Here is a 19378-nt window from a genome sequence, read left to right on the forward strand (position 1 = left end):
ACGACGGAGAGCTAGAGCATACAAACACACACACTTAAATTTACAGATACAGTACATACGTTACACAAAAAAATTTATACAAGTGTGAAGGAAACACCGCTTACAGTCATAGTTGGCACGATAGTGCAGCTTGACTGGTCCAGAGCAGTGCTGCAGCATCCAGTGGGCTTCTTCCTGAGTGCTGGTATCCAATGAAATGCTTTGGTTCTCCCCACGTACGCATCCTTCAAGCTGGTCAGCCAATCACAGTGCAAGACAGATGAACAGATTTAAGTGTTCATGTTTTTGTAGTGTCATGTCTAATTTTGGTACTTCTGCAAATTAGTCCCTTGATTATAGATAACGGGTATTGGACAAGGGATCAAGAGAAACGAATGTCATCTGTTAATATGAAACGTCTGCATTTTGGGTCGAATCTCTCATGTTCTCTGTGTTTGACAAACTGTGACACTGCATTTGTTACACTTTCTTCTGGAAATGTCTATGTACGTTCTAGGCGCTTACTGGTTCTTTTCTATTTGTATATCCAGTGGTTTTAATTGGACAAAAATGTACCTCGCTGAACATTCCCTCATTTTACAGCCCATGTTTAACTCATGCAGCCTGTAAACTACATACCAACAGGAGGTGGTGGCCCTCTCGTAGCCCCGCCTTCTCAGCGTTGGAGCCCGACTGTACGGATGAGATGAAAATCCCGCTGTCGTTGCCACCAATCAGAGTGATCTCCTTCAGTAGGTTGTCACCTAGCAATGACAGCTCCTGCACCGGCTTCAGGGAAGAGCTGATCCTAGAGAAGGAGGACAGAGACGGACGGAACGGCCTGCACACAGACAAACACACATACACAACATTTTTGACGTTGGAAGGTGTTTTTTAAGTGAGCGTAACTCTTGTGTATTTGAGTGCATGAGTGTCTGTAGTGTACCTCTCCAGAGAGAGCTTCCTGAAGATATTGTTGACCTGCTCCAGGTCGTAGGTGTCCATTCCTTCGGACTGATGGGACGAGGAGGATGAGTGGACTGAAGGTGGACCACAATTTACTTCGTCCTCTAAGGAAGGGACAGACAGGCAGAGAGATTCATTTAAAAAATGGTAGACAGAAGATAAATACAGTCAAACACGTCATTAGTACGATTTTGGACAATGTGTTAAAGTATACTTTACCAAACTCCATGTTGTCACTATCAAAGTCCAAGGGGCTAAAAGAGACCCAACATCAGACTATTTTGAAACCATTCATAACAGGAAATGAAATTCAAACCAGGTCAAATTCACAAAAAGGAGAAAGAAATCACTAAATTGATCACATTTATTAAATAGTATAGACTATGGGGCTGTGACTACCTGCGGGGTACGAAGTCATGTTCCTTCTCCCTCTCTCTGCGGTAAAGTGATGCTTTCTCTGGCGGCTCGGGGAGCGTAGACAGGATGCTGTCATTACGGTAACGCAGCTGGATTTTTCAAGTGAACAAAGCATACGTTCCAATTACAGACACGGAAACTCAAGTATGTCTCAAGTGAACAATGTGTTCATAATTTTTACCAAATACAGAACAAAACAACACAAAACTAAGAGATAAAAATACTAATATTTTAAGAAGGTAGACCTCACCATATTTGGTCTGCTGGACTGTTCCCCTAAGGGGAGGGGGGAGGGGGATGGGGAGAAGGGGTACGAGAGTTGGGGGGCTGAGTAGAGTGGATGTGTGGGGGATATCGGGATGCTGGGGGAGGCAGGGAGGGAGTGGCTGTTGACATGCGAGTTTGGCATTTGGATTTCCAGACAATCTCCTCCGTTGACTGACAGAGCTGAAAGTTGGAGACAAATGTGGATTAACTTTTACTGTTGTCGTGGAAATTGTATTCCTGGTGAGAGGTTGAGCAAATAATTGAGTTACAACGAACCGTTGTCTTTGAAGAATTTATTTAACAAAAGAGAATAAACAGAGAAGTACTACAACAAAATCAGCTGGACCAGAGGTTCTGTCTCCTAAGACTGTCACTAACGTCTGGCCGGGAGCAAACAATTGCATCATCATTTACACAGTCTGACTGATCACAGTCAAGGAAGGAGAAGAACAGCTAGTGAGGAAAACAATCAACAACCCCACATCCCTGACCTAAACCCCACACATGTGGACAGACTGGAATAACAAGAACAATATTAAAGATGGAACAGGTTAAATATTTAAAACAATATATAAGACATAATAAAAGGAGAAAAATAGAGCTCTTATAAGTACTTGCATAAAAGATGATAAGTGTAAGAAGAAAACACTTTTCTGCCCTTACATCTGTTACTGTGAAATATGCTATCTGAATGAACTACTTGGCCATGTGTTACCTGCAGGTTGAGTTGCTTCTGAGTTGACTTGAAGGTCTTTGGCTACACAGACAGGAGACTTAACTCTGATCTAAAATACAAAACATAAAAGTCTTTTAGTTACGGTTATTTTGTACTTGTATTGATAACATATACTTCCTTCCTATATGGCTAATGTTTATAACATTACATTGCATTTACTCATTTGTCAGACGCTTTTATCCAAAGCGACTTGAGGAACAACATACAAGCAACAACATACAAGCTACAACAAAGCATCATTACAGCACGAGATCTACAACTGATAATAAGTACTAGTAAGAGCTTATAGCAACTATGGCATCAATGGGGAAAATATCTAGGGAAAGAAGTAAGAGTTAACAATACAAGTCAATACAAGAGAATTGTACAGGGATAGAAGAAGAAGAAGAAGAAGAATGGCACAGGAAATGCACGTTAGAGGTAAGATGTTAGAGGTGTTATAAGAGAAAGTTTTCAAGAGCTTCTTGAAGTTACAGAGGGACGCCCCTGCTCTGATGGCATGTGGTAGAGCGTTCCACCATCGTGGTGTCACAGATGACAACAGCCTGAGACTGCTTTGTGTGAAGGGATGGCAGAGCCAAGCGGTGTTCGTTGGAGGAGCGCAGTGGTTGAGAAGGAACGTAAACTTGTATTATGGAGTTTAGGTAGATGGGTGCAGACCCAGTAGTCACTCGGTATGCAAGCATTAGTGACTTAAATGTGATTTAAGACGTGAGGCCACGGGTAGTCAGAGGAGGTCATTCAGTAATGGAGTGACATGCGAGCCCTTTTGGGCTGATCAAAAACAAGATGCGCTGCTGCATTTTGAACCAGTTGCAGGGGTTTCACCGCACAAGCTGAAAGACCCACCAGGAGGGCACTGCAATAATCGAGGCACATGTTTGTGTTTTATCGAACTGCTTAATGTGAAATTTTGGACTTAAGTGAAAGATTAAAGTAAAAACTTTCACTTTTACTTCTACTTGTATCTTAAGAATGGAAGCTACACATTAACGTGTAGCAGTATCATTCAGAATAGAGTTCATTTAGTCTTTTATTTGTGTTTGATTTGATCATTTAATAGGCCACTTTTTCTTTTTCATTTGTCATTGGTGCAAACACAGATACACGTGGCACTTTCCATGCATGTATACTGTCTGCATGTGTGACGAAATTCATGATATCAGCAGAATTTCTTTCCTGCTCCAGTTAAGTTTTCCTTTTAGTGCCATATTATTTCAGCCCTATATACATGATAAATATATTGAAATTGTAAATAAATTCTACTGGAGATATTAAGGACAAATGAAGTTAACTTTTGAAAATGTGAAAATAAACCGAAATAAAGCCGAAAAACATCACTGAGTAAAATGTAAGGATTTTTCTAAATTAAAATATTCAAAATAGGGCAAACGTAGGGATAATCCTTGTCTTTGATTGGCTGTTGCTGCTCCTATGTGTGATTATTAATATGATCACTTGAGAGTTGCTCTTAAAGGTCCTAAACTTCTTGAGAGTAAGAGACTTTGTAAGTAGGAGTAAATAGGTTAATAAAGTTAGGTCTTTATGTGGGACTATTCTTAGAAGTTTGATAAATACGGGACCTGGCCTTAACTATAATGTCCATTAAGTAACTAAGTAAGAAAGTGTAAGTAGTGGACAGTGGCTGACCCCTGCTTTGAGATTAGGTCTGCGTTTGAGGCGAGGCTCCTCAGATAAAAACTTATCCTCTGGCGACTCATCGCTTGACCATTCTGATTTGATCTCCGCCCCCTGAGAGATAATGGTCGGAGGCAGGTCCCTCGGCAGACTCTGTAATAACAGAAAAAAAATACTGGCAAATTTTCGAAAGTAGACAATGGGAATTGTGCTAGCTGAGATGCAAGTTCCAGAGATGCAATATGAGCATTTATCATCCACATTAACCTTGTACACCAATCTACTCTGCTGTGTCTAACCTGGTCCAACACAACGTCCTTGGACACCCGTCTTAGGCGAGACTCCAATGTGACTAGCTTGGCTTCTTTGCGTACAATCTCAATTTGCAGTTCATCACTCCTCTCCTCCAGCTCTCTGATCTGCTTGCGATATTTGTCTTTGTCAATGAGACTCTGGGAGAATTGGTGCTGGGCCTCGTCTCTGGCTCGAAACGCCTGTGGCAGTGGGAGAGTGGAAGTTAGCAACACAACAATAAAAACATCTTATTCATAAATACACATAAACATGGACAATATTGCAAATGTTCATAACACACAGTGGCAACAATCTGTGTGTGTGTGTGTGTGTGTGTGTGTGTGTGTGTGTGTGTGTGTGTGTGTGTGTGTGTGTGTGTGTGTGTGCGTGCGTGCACACTCTCACCTGATCCCTCTCCTTCTCCACCTCATCTAGCTGTATGGTGATGGTGTCCATTCGGTTGCGATACATCTCACAGTCCTTCTGCAGTGTGGAGGACTTCAGCTCGAGATCCTCTTTCTCCTCCAGGTACTACACACGCACACACACACACACACACACACACACACAAGTAGTGTTATTTATAGTTAATTATAGTATATGGCAAATACAGGAAGAGAAACACAGAGAGAGAAAGTTGAAAGACCAGGTTACATAGAAAGAGAGGCCTGAGATGGGGTTTTTGCACAGGGTGTGTTTCACAGATGGTCTCATGGGGTATTTGGCCTTTCTGGTCATGGGTTTGTGTTTCTAAGTTGTGTTTTTGCCAAACTTTGCGTGCACCCACCCCTACTCTGCATCACATTCTTAGTCCAAACAATCATACATTCTAACAAAGATTCAAACAAGCCACAATCTCATCACAAGACCACTTATCTAACTTCCACATATCAAATGTGAATATGTACTTGCTTGTGTGTTTATTACCTTATCTCGTAGTTCCTCTGCTTGTCTGACTTCTTCACGGAGGTTGTAGAGACGGTTGACCAGATCCTGTCTATCTTCCAGTGCTTCCTGTCTGTCATGTTCCAAAATGTCAAGGATGGCCTTGTCTGATGCAGGTAGGGGTCCAGGCTGTGCATTAAGAAACACACACATTGTTGGGTATGATCAGTATATTGGAGCATTTTGCTTCTAAAGATATTTTTCTCAGGAACTGGTGGAGACCAAAGAGCTAAAAGGAGAGTGTATATAGGACTTACATTCATTGGCTATCCAGAAAAATAACTCCAAATGAATGTTAATGTATGCTTTGTATAATTACATCACAGGTTTAAGTTGTGACAGGGATGTAACATATTTCCAGGAAGTTACGTAACTGTATGTTATTATGTACACATAAAGAATACAGATAGCTAATAGTAGTTGATTAAAATCAGCCTAAGCTTCTGTCTCTACAAAGAAGGTTTGCTTTCCTGACTGAAAAAACTTCTAGTAGGCCAAGGGCTACATTGCGTATTAATCGTGTGTGTGCATGAATGTGTGTTTAAGAATACAGTACCTGTATGATGGACTGCAGATCCTGTAGTTTGATCTTGAGCATTTCGTTTTCTCTTTCCAGCTCAAATATCTGCTCTCTCTTTGGCCGGTTCTCAATGTCATTCTTCAGCTTGAGACTCTGCCGCCTCTCCATCTTACACTCCTCCTCCACCTTGTTCAGCCGGTGCTTCAGCTGATCAATCTATACATAGAGGACACAGAATGAATAGTGAGATACTAGCATGGAGCTGAGGGGGAGATCCCTGATTTATTCCCTCAAATACCCATATTGCTCATTTCTTATTGGATATTTTTGCAATTGGTAATGACTATATAAATCTATGTGTTTTCATGCATTCACATATCCTTGATTACCTCTAGTTGCAAGTCCCGGCTCCTCATCACAGCCATGTTTTTCTCCTCACTCAGCGCCGCGTACCTCATGGCCAGTTTGTAGTTTTCATCCTTCACTCTCAGCAGCTCATCGCTGTAGGTGTTTCTCTCTTCTCTTAACTTATTGTACCCTGGAGAATCAAGCGTAGTCATTTAAACAGTAGCACATGCATGTCTTGTCCAGGATAATAGTCCTAGAAGGTAACCAGTTGCTTTAGCCATTATTACAGAATGTATAAATAAAAAAGTAATGTTATGTCAAAAGGTAAATCCAAAAAAGTTTTTAATATGGAGCACCAAGATTTCAATATTAATAAAATAAAGACAATAAATCCAATTGTTATGAAATGATTATTAATCGTCATAACAACATAGTTGTATAAGATATCATTTTTATTTAATAATAATAATAATAATAATAATTTAATAATATAATTCACTTTTTATGACCGTGGTATTGTAATCGCTCACCTTTCAACCAACCTCGTGTCCACTGCCTCTTGTAAGCTAGCTAGTTCAACAACTGCTACCTGATTTAGTCTGTTAGCTCCTGTTAGCTAGAGCAACAAGAATGAGAGTATTTCTGAATGAACTAACTAGCACAGAGACACAGTAAATAAACCTAATTATCTTTTTTAAGCTCCTCATGCTCCCTTCTGAGCTGGCTCACCAGTGTTAGCAGTGTTAGTTAGCACCTGTTGGCTTGAGTGAGCAACAGCCTTTATTTATTTATTATTGTCACGAATAGCTGAGCTATATGAATACAGAGATGTAGAACAGGGAAACAAGCCAGGTCATAACATTGCAGTTAGAGAAGTTGAGTAAGATGTCACCCTGACCTAGGGCACTAAAAAATAAGGAAGGGTCATTACGTTATTTTATAGCTCAATTGCGTGAACACACACTGGAGCTACACTTGAAGGTTCTCGGTGCAGTTAACATAGGGGTGAACAGGCAGACCACTTCTTGATATGTCCGCTCTTAGTTTCCTTCACAGTTGCATTGCCAACCACATCTTCCTCATTTGATTTGACCTGTCCTGAACAGTACTCTCAAAATGTTTTTAGCATTTGTTTATAAGTGAACGTGCCTGTACACCAGCTGCCGGTTTCAACTACACAGGATATGATAACAAAGTGCCTACCACAGCGTCCTAGTTTTATTAATAGGCTTTGGTAGACAATGTGACTGGCAACTTAGCCTTAATAAACTCAACTGCGGTGCACCATGTGCGGTTTGTGATGGGGTAGCACTTTCAGTAAATGCGGATAAGTTTTTGACTTGGATTTGATGATCAACCATTTCAGATACTGAGCATCTTTTATCAATGACCATCCGAAGTCTCCTCTTGTGTAAAGAATGCAGTGGAGAAACGCAGATGGAGGGACGCTTACGGGTTATGATCAGAAAATATCCAAAATAATAATAATGTATTTTTACTCTGTTGGAAGGCCTGAAGCTCCTGATTGGCCAGCCGTAGCTTCTTCTGCTCGTCCTCCAGGGTGCAGTTCTTCCTGCTGAGCTCAACGTGCTGCAGGGTCTTGACTTTAGACTGCTGCTGCAGCTTCATGACTTCGTTCATCAGGAACTGGGTCAGACCCTCGTGACCCTCCTCCACTGCAGTGAAGAACCGGCAGCAGGTGGAGAGGAGAGGCGGAGAAAAATAACACATTACAGTATAATATATTCTCCATATAATGCACCATCTACTCTACCTAGTGTGACAGGATTGCATTGTAAGATGATTTAGATAAATTATCACCTCAACCAGCACAACAGGATCTATGAAAATTGTTGTAGGGTTAGACTGTGTTACTGTACAGCTGGCAATTAAATGGGTTTCTTTTAATGTAATCCTTTCATACCTGTTTTTTTTACGATAAAAAGTTTTTTAAGCAATTCAAGCAGATTCCAGTCCTGGGTTGCTCCAGTTCAGAAACACAATAATTATCCATTACTAAAACCCATATCAAACTCTCTATGTATGTCAAAGTTGTGTGTCCATGCATGTATGTGCGTGTGTCTGCATCCATAGGTGTGTGTCTCACCTACGATGGTGGAGAAGCGTCGAGTGGGATCCTTCCCTGTGACCAGCTTGTACAGGTCAGGGTAGTAAAACTCAAGACTCTCCAGAAACGCGACATACCCCCGCTCTCCTTTAGTGTGGAGGATGTCAAGTAGGCGGCCTGACAGAGGATTGATTAACATACTTCAAGTTCAAAACACAAAAGCCCAAAACCACATACTTTCACTGCAGCGTATTAAGTCTGGTTTAAAGCCTGGGGTGAGAAAACTATTGTGAGAGATAAAATGACGGATACATCAATACTTCCTCTACAAACACAGACACGCACACACACATCTGTCCACCTACTTGTGCGATTTGCTTTGGAGACCAGCAGCATAGAGTTAAGAATCTCATCCTCGTCCTGTTCATCCAGGACTTTGCACTGGCGAAGGTAAGGAGTGAGCTTTGCCGGGGAGATGGTCCGACACAGTTCATAACGCTTACACTCCACCTTCTCCCACAGCGCCTCCACATCATCAGATGCACCGTTTTCCATCTCTTACACCCTGAAATGTGGTAAAACCAACAGGGGTTATTGGCTGTGCAGTGTGCTTATTTATACTGTATGTCATTTTGCATCATCGCTGCTGAATCAAAAAGATGCTCACTGCAAGGGAGATTAGCACTACAATGTATGTGTGTCTGTCTGTGACTATGACAATGCCCTTACTCAAATAACAGATACCAGGGTCAGTAGTGCTAAGAAGTACTCAGCTGCAGTGGCAGACTAAGGTGGTCTGAGGGGCAGGGGCGACAAAAAACTACAAAAAGGGCACCAGCTTCACGTGGCAGGGCAACAGTGTTCATAAACTGAATGACGCGGGTTAATGAGTATTCGTTGGAAATTCACACCTTCTGAGTATCAACAAAAGCTGCTTCACTGCTAAACTAAGCACAGCTAAATTTCTTGGGCGATACGATATTGGGCCCTGAGCACATGCCCAGTAGGCTCTGTGATAATCTGTCCCTGCAGAGGGCCATTCATCATATTTTTTGCACCTTAGAGGGCACTTTACAACATTTATTCACAAAAGTGGCACCCCGGAGGGCACTGCAGAGGATGGGGTAAGTGTAGTCTACATGTAGTCATGGAGAAGGAGAGATCCGACACATGTGTGCAACCTCTGATATATATGTAAATTCTAAGTTGCTTTGGATAAAAGGGTCAGCTAAAATTAATAAATGTCAATTTAACAGATCATGATTTTCACACTATTAGATGCTTTTATCATTGTGTTTTGTCCTAATCACAGCTAACTTCATGGACACTTTGTTTTGGTTTTACTGTTTGTTGACACTGAATGTATTGTACTGGAGGTCATGCCCACCCACAACTCCCCTGTCCCGAATTTCACCTATTTTCGTCTGGTCACCCTAAACATGGTAAACCATTGGTGTATCTTGTCCTCATAGGAAGAGGCTGAGGGCATTCACAGATGTCGAGTTACTGCTCTTGGATAGGTTAGTATTTTTGGGGATACAAGCAGCAAAGCTGCTGGAACCCTATTGTTTTTGTAGTGTTTATTCTTTCTTTCTTTCTTTCTTTCTTTCTTTTTTTTTTTTCGCTAAAAGTGTTTAGGCAGCAAAAACTCACCAAAATTGGCACGTAGGTTGCAAATTCCACCCACTACTCAGGCAAAAAAAAAAAAAATTGCCCTCATAGACCTCATGGTGGCGCTATAAAAATCTACTTTGTGTTTTTGCAATTATCTCGAAGACAGCTTTGTTTAGAGTCAAACGTCTGTCATTATTTTAATCTCTGGATTCATCTGCATCTTTGCTTTAATGGTCTTCTTCTCTAAAAATGTGAAATTATATGACTTTTTAACACTTTTCTCTACAACCTATTTTTGTCCCAGATGGTTTCGCCAATTGACCTGAAACTTTGGCAGGATCATCTACAGACGTCGCTGATCAAAAGTTATCAAAAGAATTTTGATATGTCAATCTGTTTTTTTTTTCCAAAAATTTGTACTTTTGTGTATTTATGTATAATTTTACATAAATTCCCGTAAATCAAAACTGGCTTAAGCGATTGTCACCAAACTTGACGCGTCTGCTCAGATGCTTGGCCCGAGCTTTGCTGAGCAGTCCTGGGATATTGTTCCTCTACACTTGCAAAAAGTTTATACCTCGTAATTCGCTGGATGGATTTGTACGAAATTCAGTTTGTACGATCTCGGGTCCCTACTCAGTTGATGTATAAAATTTGGTAATGATTGCGCAAAGTGGGTGTGGCTTATTACAAGAAATGTAAATTTCTAGACATTTCTCGTTCCAAACTTCAAAAAATCTAAGAAAATGATCCATATGTCCTAGAGAGCTGAAATTTTTGTGACGTCAGTGTTTGCCTCACTGCAACCTATGGCCAATTCAGAAGTCAGTCACTCTATATTTTTCAGAATATGCTAATTCAATTAACATCTATGTCTCCACAAGTCTTTCTTCAAACGCTACCAAACTCGACAGAGATCGACAGAACACTGATATCAAGTGTTTTTATGGGTTTTCAGACCGGTCAAACGGTGAGTCTGCAGTGATATTCAGTATCTTGCTGTAACTTGGACAGTATGCACAACATTTTCTTTTTGGATCAAATACCAAAATAATAACAACAACACACCCAAAACCAGCAGAATGATGTGTGATTTTATTCAGAATTTTCTCACCACCATCTTTACATTTGTAAGCGTTTTAAGTTTTAACTGAAAAAACTATCCAGGGCTGGCACGTGACGTCACTGCCTCCACTTGTGAGAAGGTGTGGAGAAATCGCCTCTCACCAGTAGCTCAGTCAGTAAGTCACCTACTCTGGAGATCTAAAGGTCCAGGGTCCAAATCCCAAGGTGGCTGAGGCGGACTTGCTGATAATGGTGGTGTTCAGATCATAGTAGTTCTCTATTTAATTTGGATCCTGTGACACTTAAATCTTATTTTTCTCTGCCTGAAAGTGTTTGTGCAACTTAAACTTTAAATCTTGGAAAAACAAAATGCCGCTGGTGGGTTGAACATTTCACCCAAAGTTGGCGTTTCCGCAATTATCTCAAAGTCCAAATTCTTTAATCTCTTAAATCGTCTGCGTCCGTTCTTCTCCTCTGAAAATGTCAAATGTTGCGTTCTTCGCGACTTTCTTGGATCCCGATCATTGCCGCTCGCGGCTATATTTAAAATATGGAGTAGGTTATGCAGTTTGTAGTGATTGTTCAAATTTTACTCAGCCACTTTAGTAGGGAAGCTTAAAGCTGTACTTCAACAATTAAGAAGTAAGTAAAGTCAGTGAACTGTAGCAAAAACAAGATGTAAAACAACAATCCAACGGTTCTGCTACTGACTAAGGATGATTTCAGCAATGTAGAAATGGCTATTATTCGCTACGGTCAACAGGATAGATTCCAAAACGAAACTGTTGTCTTTACAGAAAGGATGTCTGCAATGCAGCGGGGACATACAGTTTGAAGTAGGAGGAGGCATTAATGCCTGAGGCAATAAAACATCCTATCATTTTGTTGAAGAATCAACCCATATCTAACCTTCTGCAGCACATTCACAAGCAAGTTGGGCGTCCTGGATGTAATCACGTGCTATCTGCTATTCCAATAAACCTATTGGATCACTAGTGCAAAGTCAGCCTGCAAAAAGGTTATTACTGACTGTGTGATGTGCTGCCATCTTTCAGGAAAGGTTGGACAACAAAAAATGGCTGGCCTACCAGTGGAAAGAATTCTGCCAGACATGCCACCATTTATGAATATGTGAATGGATTACTAGGGTCCATTTAAAGATAATAGAGGTCAAAATCTGTTCAAAAGACATGGCGTGGTTTTTACATGCATGGCTAGTTGAGCAATACATCTTTAGGTAACCTATTCACTGGGTACTGACCTGACTCATGCAGAAATGCCATCTGATGTTTTATGTGTCGATGTGGTCAAGTTTCCTCTTTGAGGAAAATTATTTCTACATTTATAAACGAAGATTGAAACAATTTCATTCATCTATTTTCTGGAAAAGGTGAGTCCCGACATATCTGCCACTGCTCCGGGAAAGACAAAACTGATGAAACCACGCAGGAACTAATGTGTTAACATTGTTACTGTCATTGTTGTTATCATGGACCCCTCTGCTCAGCATAGTTCCTGGTTGATGGTAAAGTGACAAAGACCTTTTTCAGATAGGAAAGGTACAGTCCGCTTACAACTGAGGACCAAAACATGCTTCCTTGAAAGAACTGTCACCAAGCTTTGCATGTTAATGGAAGCACGCAACTAAGGACTGATGGTAAAGATCAAATCACAACAATGGCAATGTCCTTGTAACCTCTGGTCAATGAAGAAGGAAGATGAATGCACAAACATGCTTATATTTTGGCTCCTTTGGATTATTTTATTTGGTAATTGTAATTGCACACCACCACAAGTATGGGGCTAGGGTGTAGGAGCTGTTTATATGAATGTCTGATTTGACCACTAGGGGAGGTATTGTTTTTCTTTGTGTGTAATAATTATAGCTGAGCACCAGGTGTATTAAACGCACAGTATGTCATTTTCTGCCGCTAGGGGTCTCTCACATTAAAAAAACCCAAAACACATAGTTTAATGACGTTGTGGAGTAACATCATGTTTGCTCATGTTAACTAAAGATCCAGGTGTCCGATGACTTAAATCTGGTTGAAAGATATGGTAACAAACGACCAAGATCTTAAAAGTGGATCATAGAAATGTGGCTTAAAACTGGATAAATTGTACTTTATTACATTTGCCCTACCTAAATAATGGATTATTTCCTTTGAACTGTGAAATTTCTCTTTTTGAATATGAGGCTGGAGCGAGCTTACCTGGTGGCATACATCAAAAGCACGTGTCGACAGTGTTTGTGTGATTAATCTCACTGCCAGATGGGGATACAAATGTTCCGCACTGCAGGTTTAAGAATAAATATCACAGTCGAAAGACACAAGTAAAATTCCTGAATTTAAAATTTTAAGTATTATCAGCTAAATGTTATCAAAAGTAAATAAAAAACATGTAAAAGCAGTTTAATGTTGTGTATACCACTGAGTAGATTAGATGTATAGCACAGTATTATACTGTATAAGCATATCAATTATCATCACATAATTGTAATGGAGTAAAAAGCACCAAATCTCCCTCTGAAATGTAGAGGAGTAGAAGGAAAGTACAGATCTTGAGTAAACGTAGTTATATTCCAACGCTGCATGTGGTCGGTTGTCTGCAAGATTAAGGGAGATGTACCAAATCACAAAATGGCCCATGAAACACAATATTGTTTATCTATATAATATATTTCCTGCCTCAAAGGAAAGCAGGCTCAGGTAATCACATAATTTCTATAAGTTTGCTTCATGCCAAAGTAAATATTTGTAAGAATATTATGAGTTTGATGTAGATCATGTTGGGCATGTGACTGTTAGGAGCATGGATCAAAAGAAAGGATGTTGGTCTGTCCACTTTGGTCCACAATGAAATATCTCAACAACTATTAGATGGATTGCCATGGAATTTGGTACACACATTTACGTCTCTCTTGGGATGAAGTGTAATAACTCTGGTGGTCCTAACTTTTAATCTAGAGCCAAGACCAGTCCACAACTGCAACCATATTTAGTCATCCTTTTTAGCAGTAAAAGTAATATCAATGTTTTTTTAATGTATTGTTAATTGTTCTTTATTATTAAGTGAGGCAGACTGCCAGAGTGCTAGTCTTACGCAATAGGGAAAGAGAAGTAAACAAACGTGCTCTTGCCTTTCATGTCATTGGCAGAAACCCTGTTAGTTGTATTGAAGAGTAATCTAAGGTGCATGTGTGTGCGTGTTTGTAAGTAATACATTTTTTGCCAATAATGGTGACACTGTTTCTAAATGAACTCAGACCTAGTCTGACATTTCTGCACTGCAACAGCTACCGACTTAGACACCAATAACGATATATCTGCAACAAGGTAACATCGGCCAATCTAGCTCTAATGATGGGGAACATGGTAAATATTATACCTGCTAAACATCAGCAGGTTAGCATTGCCATTGTGAGCACATTGCTATGCTAGCATTAGCATTTAGCTAAAAAGCACCACTGTACGTAAGCAGCCTCACAGAGCTGCTAGCATGTAGAGTCTTTTGTTTCTTTCTTTTTTTTTGACAATTAGGTTCCCAGTTTTATTCACAACTTGCATGCCACATGTACAGATCTGCAACAGAACCATGTGAGGCTTCCTGATGTATAACAGGACAGTCGCAGAGTGAGACTTTGCTCATTCGGGTCCCACACATTCTCTACTTCATCTGTTTCCCTCATAAACACATAAACTTTAACCAACTGACGTCTTTCCATTTGCCTCTCCTTTTTTTTACTCTTCTAAAGACATATTTCTACTCTCTTTATCTTCCTCTTACTCCCACTTGATTTCCACTCTCTATCATTTCACTCTCTCTCACACACATACACACACACAGTCCATGCATCTCTGGGATTTGCATACTAGCTGGACAGTGGGTGTTATCCTACAATCCTGCTTTGTGACTTGCAGACTACAGTTAGGCAAATCAATGCTGTCTGATGTCATTGCCCCTGTAAACACATACAATCACACACACTTTTGCATACAACTGTCATCTGCTAAGTGCATGTGACGATTCGAGCTTGTGCCTTCATGCTGCAGATAAATACAGACATACGCTACGTTAAAATGTAGGCAAACGTCACTTTCACTAAATAACGCTGACCTTTTGTGAATATTCAGCTCCTTTTAGTGACTTTTCAGATATTTAGCCACTCAGACAGTCAGTGAACAAAATCAATGACTAGCTACTTTGCAGATGCAGTCTGAGGCAAAGACAAAAATATCACACTCTTTCAACACTTATTTGTGTCTACAGTGTGTATATACTGCCACAGTCACAGCATATGATGAAACCGCAAGTGCTCACACCAACACACACCCATGCCCTCATGCACATGCAGAAGTACACACTGCATGCAGACACACAATGAACACACACACACAGACCCCTTCAGTAACCACATAAATGTTTCCTCTTCTCTCTTCTCTTATTTTGGAGTTCATTACCGAGAAAGCTCATCCTTGCTTCCTCCTTTTCAAACCAGATGTGAGTAGTAGCTTTCTTCCTGTATTCTGTTTTAGACCTCCTCAGTCAGTCTCTTTTGTTTATAGTAATGTGGTCCGGGGGAGTTGATTGTTTTTTGGGTTTTTTTTAGAACAGGGAATATGTACGTATGTTGTCAACAACTACAGACTTAAAAGACGCAGACACGGTCATGCTATGTGCAAGTGTTAAGTCACACTGCAACCTCTTGTATTTCCATTTTGGAGAAGTCAAACCAAATGTTTTCAGTTCAGTGTTTATACTTAGCATGCAATATAAGGACATACAGTATAGTCTACAACCAACATCATTCAAAGTAGGCTTTCACTTCATATATCACATGAGAGCATAATGTGCAGTATGATGCCATGACGATACGTTACGTGACTTGCTGCACTTAACTGGTTACCTGTCAGTTTTATAATTGATTTTCAGATTTTACTGCTATCTCCCTGATGAACTCCCTGTGAACCTGATTGGTATTTGAGATCCCCCGGCAGGATCCTTCTGCTGGTTCCCAAATCTCAACATGTCACTAAAGGTGACAGGGCTATTGCGGTCCAGGCCCCTCAGCTGCGGAAAACCCAGCGTCCTCTTATAAATTTCTTCTTAAAACTCATCTTATGGCTTTTAATGGGTGCTACATGTTGTAATTATTTCAATTCTTTTATCTTGTTTTATATATATTTATATACACAAACACACATGTGCACATATTTATATATTTATATATATATATATATGTTTTGGATTTAATATTTTTTATTGTTTTTTAGATAAGATTTCTTTTATTCATGATAGGACAACTCGAGAGTGACAAAATGTGGGAGCAAATATGTGCGTATGAACGTTTAATGAATGAGAATTGCTGACTGTGGAGATTAACCCTTTAAAAACCAGAAGGAAAATAACTTGTGAAATAGTGCCACTGTGAGCCTTTCGAGATCTCTAGAGAGTATGTAAGTGTATTATGGTCATAACAGTGAGTATTTAAGGTCTTTATTCAATAAAGAAAAAAATAGACATTTTATAAAAAAAAAACATAGGTGTTTTTATATCTTCTGGCTTAGCGATTTAGCAGCATCACTTATTTAAGTTAAGAACTACATTGTTTTGCCACAAAAACATTTTGCAGTGTTCCAAAGTAAGACCAGTTTACACTAACTTGGATTTCTTACATTTTGGAAAAGAACACCATCAAATGCATGTCCAACAACCGTGTGATATGAGCTTGCCTAGAGCATCTGCATCCAATAACTGACTTTACTTAAAATGTTCACATGTTGTATTATTCTCCAACACCACAATCGCTGGATCTCATAATTTAGATTTTTTAGATTTTAATTATTTTGCTTCTTGTTTCATATTTTACTTTTCTGTTTACACAGTTTTAATACTTTCACTGCTACAATAACTTTCTCAAAACAAGTCAATACCTTTCGTATTGTTCAGTGTTTTTAGAGGACACTTTAAATGTAAAGGTTTGCTACTTTATGTTAGTGAGGAACAAGCATCCATTGTTGCTAGTGGTTTAGTGGAAATGGAATATTATAATAATATAATAATTGATATTTTTGCAACTGATCAATATATCTTTTGGATATATTTAAACCAAACAGACATTGAGTCTTTAGATGTAACACAGGTTTTTTGAGCGTGACAGCTCAGTACATCACTGTCAATTTAACACCAAATGATCTGTGTGGAATTACTGTGACACAAAAACAAATTTCCTCTTAGTTCTTTTTTGAATGTGTATGAACTTGTCCCACAAAGTGAGCTTCATTGTGACCCAGATATGTTACACTGTCAGCCAACCACAACTGTATTCTGCACACATAGGCAAACTCAGAATTGATGTCAGGGAGACCAAACAGTCCATCACATAGTAAATCTAATCTACCGGAAGTGAGCGTGCCACTGACCCATGGGTGAATTAAGATTATAGCGCAACACAATATAAAACAGTGTACCAAAGTCAGTGAATTTGCATGTAAATTATCATGGTTTTCAGGGTCAAAAGTAATGGTTTGATCTCTCGACAGCTTCGCACAAATACAATCAACTCGACAATTCAAAGGCAGTCAATGTCAGAGAGGAGGCTCAGTGATCCTATAGAGGCTGATCCTATAGAGGCTGTGTCCAGGCTTACTGTTAGTGAACTAGGATATGATTGGCTGGCCAGTTAGCTGATAGGCAGGTATGATTGGTTCAGGTGTACAAACCATCATAAAGGCTCCATTGTCCAGCAGAATAGCTGAAGCTTATAGGAATTTGATATGTGGACTCTGTCGCTGGAGAGAGGGGAAGGAGGGGGCTGAAATCAGGCTCTTTGAAGGCTGACATGTGCAGTTTGTATGATTTGCACAATTTGAAAAAAGGACTTACTTTTAATATCATATAGGAGAAAACAGGCATGTTTTTCTGTTAAAATTGGGACAGTTTTTAAGGGGTTGCACTGGCTTCCAAAAGAAACTGAATTATGTCTTCCTATGGAGCGTTTTCCGGTTAATAATATTACATCTGAAAAGTGAGGGCACATCGGCTGTAAGGTTAAATGGAAAGTATTATACTTCTTCTGTATAATTTTAAAAAGGAGGGGATCTTTCTATTCCTTAAAACATATTACTGAACACTCATATTACAACATATTTCAGCAAAACAATTAATTAAGGTTGAGAACAGTGCATCACAATGAATAAGCTGAATGCAATCACATCAGCATGAGTGCACCACCATACATGACTTGTGTGTCTGATTCTCCCTGATTTTCCCTCACTGGATACCATTGTCCTCCGCACCTGGTACTGGAATCCCAACCATTTTGAGGATGCCAGATAATGGCCAAATGATGACAAATGATGACAGATGTTCTGATATTGTGTTACCAAACATCACTTTTTTCATTTACAAGCCAAGAAGATGTCATTATGGATTTTACCGCAGGATCTGCTTTAGATTTAAACAACATTCAGATAAACACAGTACAGGTGCAGCTGCTTTTCAGAATGGATGTCCTCACATCCAAATGAATAGTTTTCATCAACTTATATAAACAAGTCATTTTAGCAACTTTTAAGGGACAAACGTGCAGTTCTTCTGAAAGTGTAAGTGACTTGTTTTGTTTTGTTTTGTTTTGTTTTGTTTTTTTGACAGGTGCTGTATTCTTTATAATGCGACTGTAAATGGCACATAGTCGGGTTGTGACAGACTGGCTGTCGTCGCTGCGGAGTTAATATCACGTCTCGGTTTTTCCATTCAAACTGGCGCACATTTACAAACCTGTTCGGCAACTTGTCTTACATATCTCGTTATTCCTGAATTGTTCAGCACTTATATAGACAAGAGAGGTATGGTTAGAGTTATTCTGCTTACCTGGGGAGCCGCGGATAGTCCGAAGAGTGGAAAGGGACTCAAACTCCGAGGCGTGGTAGCCTGTTTGTTTTTGTAGTTTTGTTGTGGTTGTTTTTGTTGTTGTTGTTGTTGTTTTGATCACTAAACCGGTTGTTTCACCATAAATCCAAGAGCCTCAAGTTGTCTCCATTTATCCAAAAGAGAGAGCGAGGACGTTTAAAGGAACTGAAGAGCGCATGGGAGCTGCGGCCCTGACGCGCTGAGATGGACAGAGAGAGAGTCAGAGAGAGACAGAGAGAGAGAGAGAGAGAGCGCGGAGGCGGGCGGTGAGAGCTCGGATGGAAATAACAAGTTCATTGCAGAGAGGTGAGGAAGAGCGCAACCCCGCAGCCTCTGATCTGTCTCACTTTCTGCTCCGCGTCTGTCATCAGATCCGCTCACAATGAACGAACAAAGGGATGTTACAGTATTCATTCAGTCATATAGGGACTTATTAGGTGTTTAAAGTTGGTCAAAATTAAGTGCTGTCTTCTCTCATTTCAGTAGAAAGTTTTTATCTTATCGTAGGCTATCTAACCTTCAGCTGCATGATAACATATCAGGCAAATCTTATTTTGAAATATGGAAATATTGTACTTCCCTTCAGTAGCCTATTTCCATTCTATGC

At 39.9% G+C, this 19378-nt stretch overlaps 1 protein-coding gene across 1 annotated transcript; it reads right to left on the bottom strand.

Annotated features, from left to right (window-relative positions):
- Positions 1–104: 104 nt before the first annotated feature.
- Positions 105–19103, bottom strand: card11 (caspase recruitment domain family, member 11; the record flags this gene model as incomplete). The annotated part of the gene is made up of 17 exons (XM_038691952.1): positions 18733–19103; positions 8544–8743; positions 8218–8355; positions 7610–7786; positions 6152–6300; positions 5799–5978; positions 5225–5371; positions 4703–4828; positions 4303–4497; positions 4016–4156; positions 2345–2414; positions 1613–1809; positions 1345–1451; positions 1165–1199; positions 926–1049; positions 619–820; positions 105–231 (listed from the first exon to the last, which is right to left on the bottom strand). Coding segments are annotated over exons 2-17 (2305 nt in total), but the record flags the coding sequence as incomplete, so codon positions are not given.
- Positions 19104–19378: the final 275 nt, after the last annotated feature.

The sequence above is a fragment of the Micropterus salmoides genome, unplaced genomic scaffold, assembly GCF_014851395.1.
Source record: "Micropterus salmoides isolate LMB-PRFRI ecotype aquatic unplaced genomic scaffold, ASM1485139v1 Ms_hic_scaffold_2748, whole genome shotgun sequence".
Classification (NCBI taxonomy): Eukaryota; Metazoa; Chordata; class Actinopteri; order Centrarchiformes; family Centrarchidae; genus Micropterus; species Micropterus salmoides.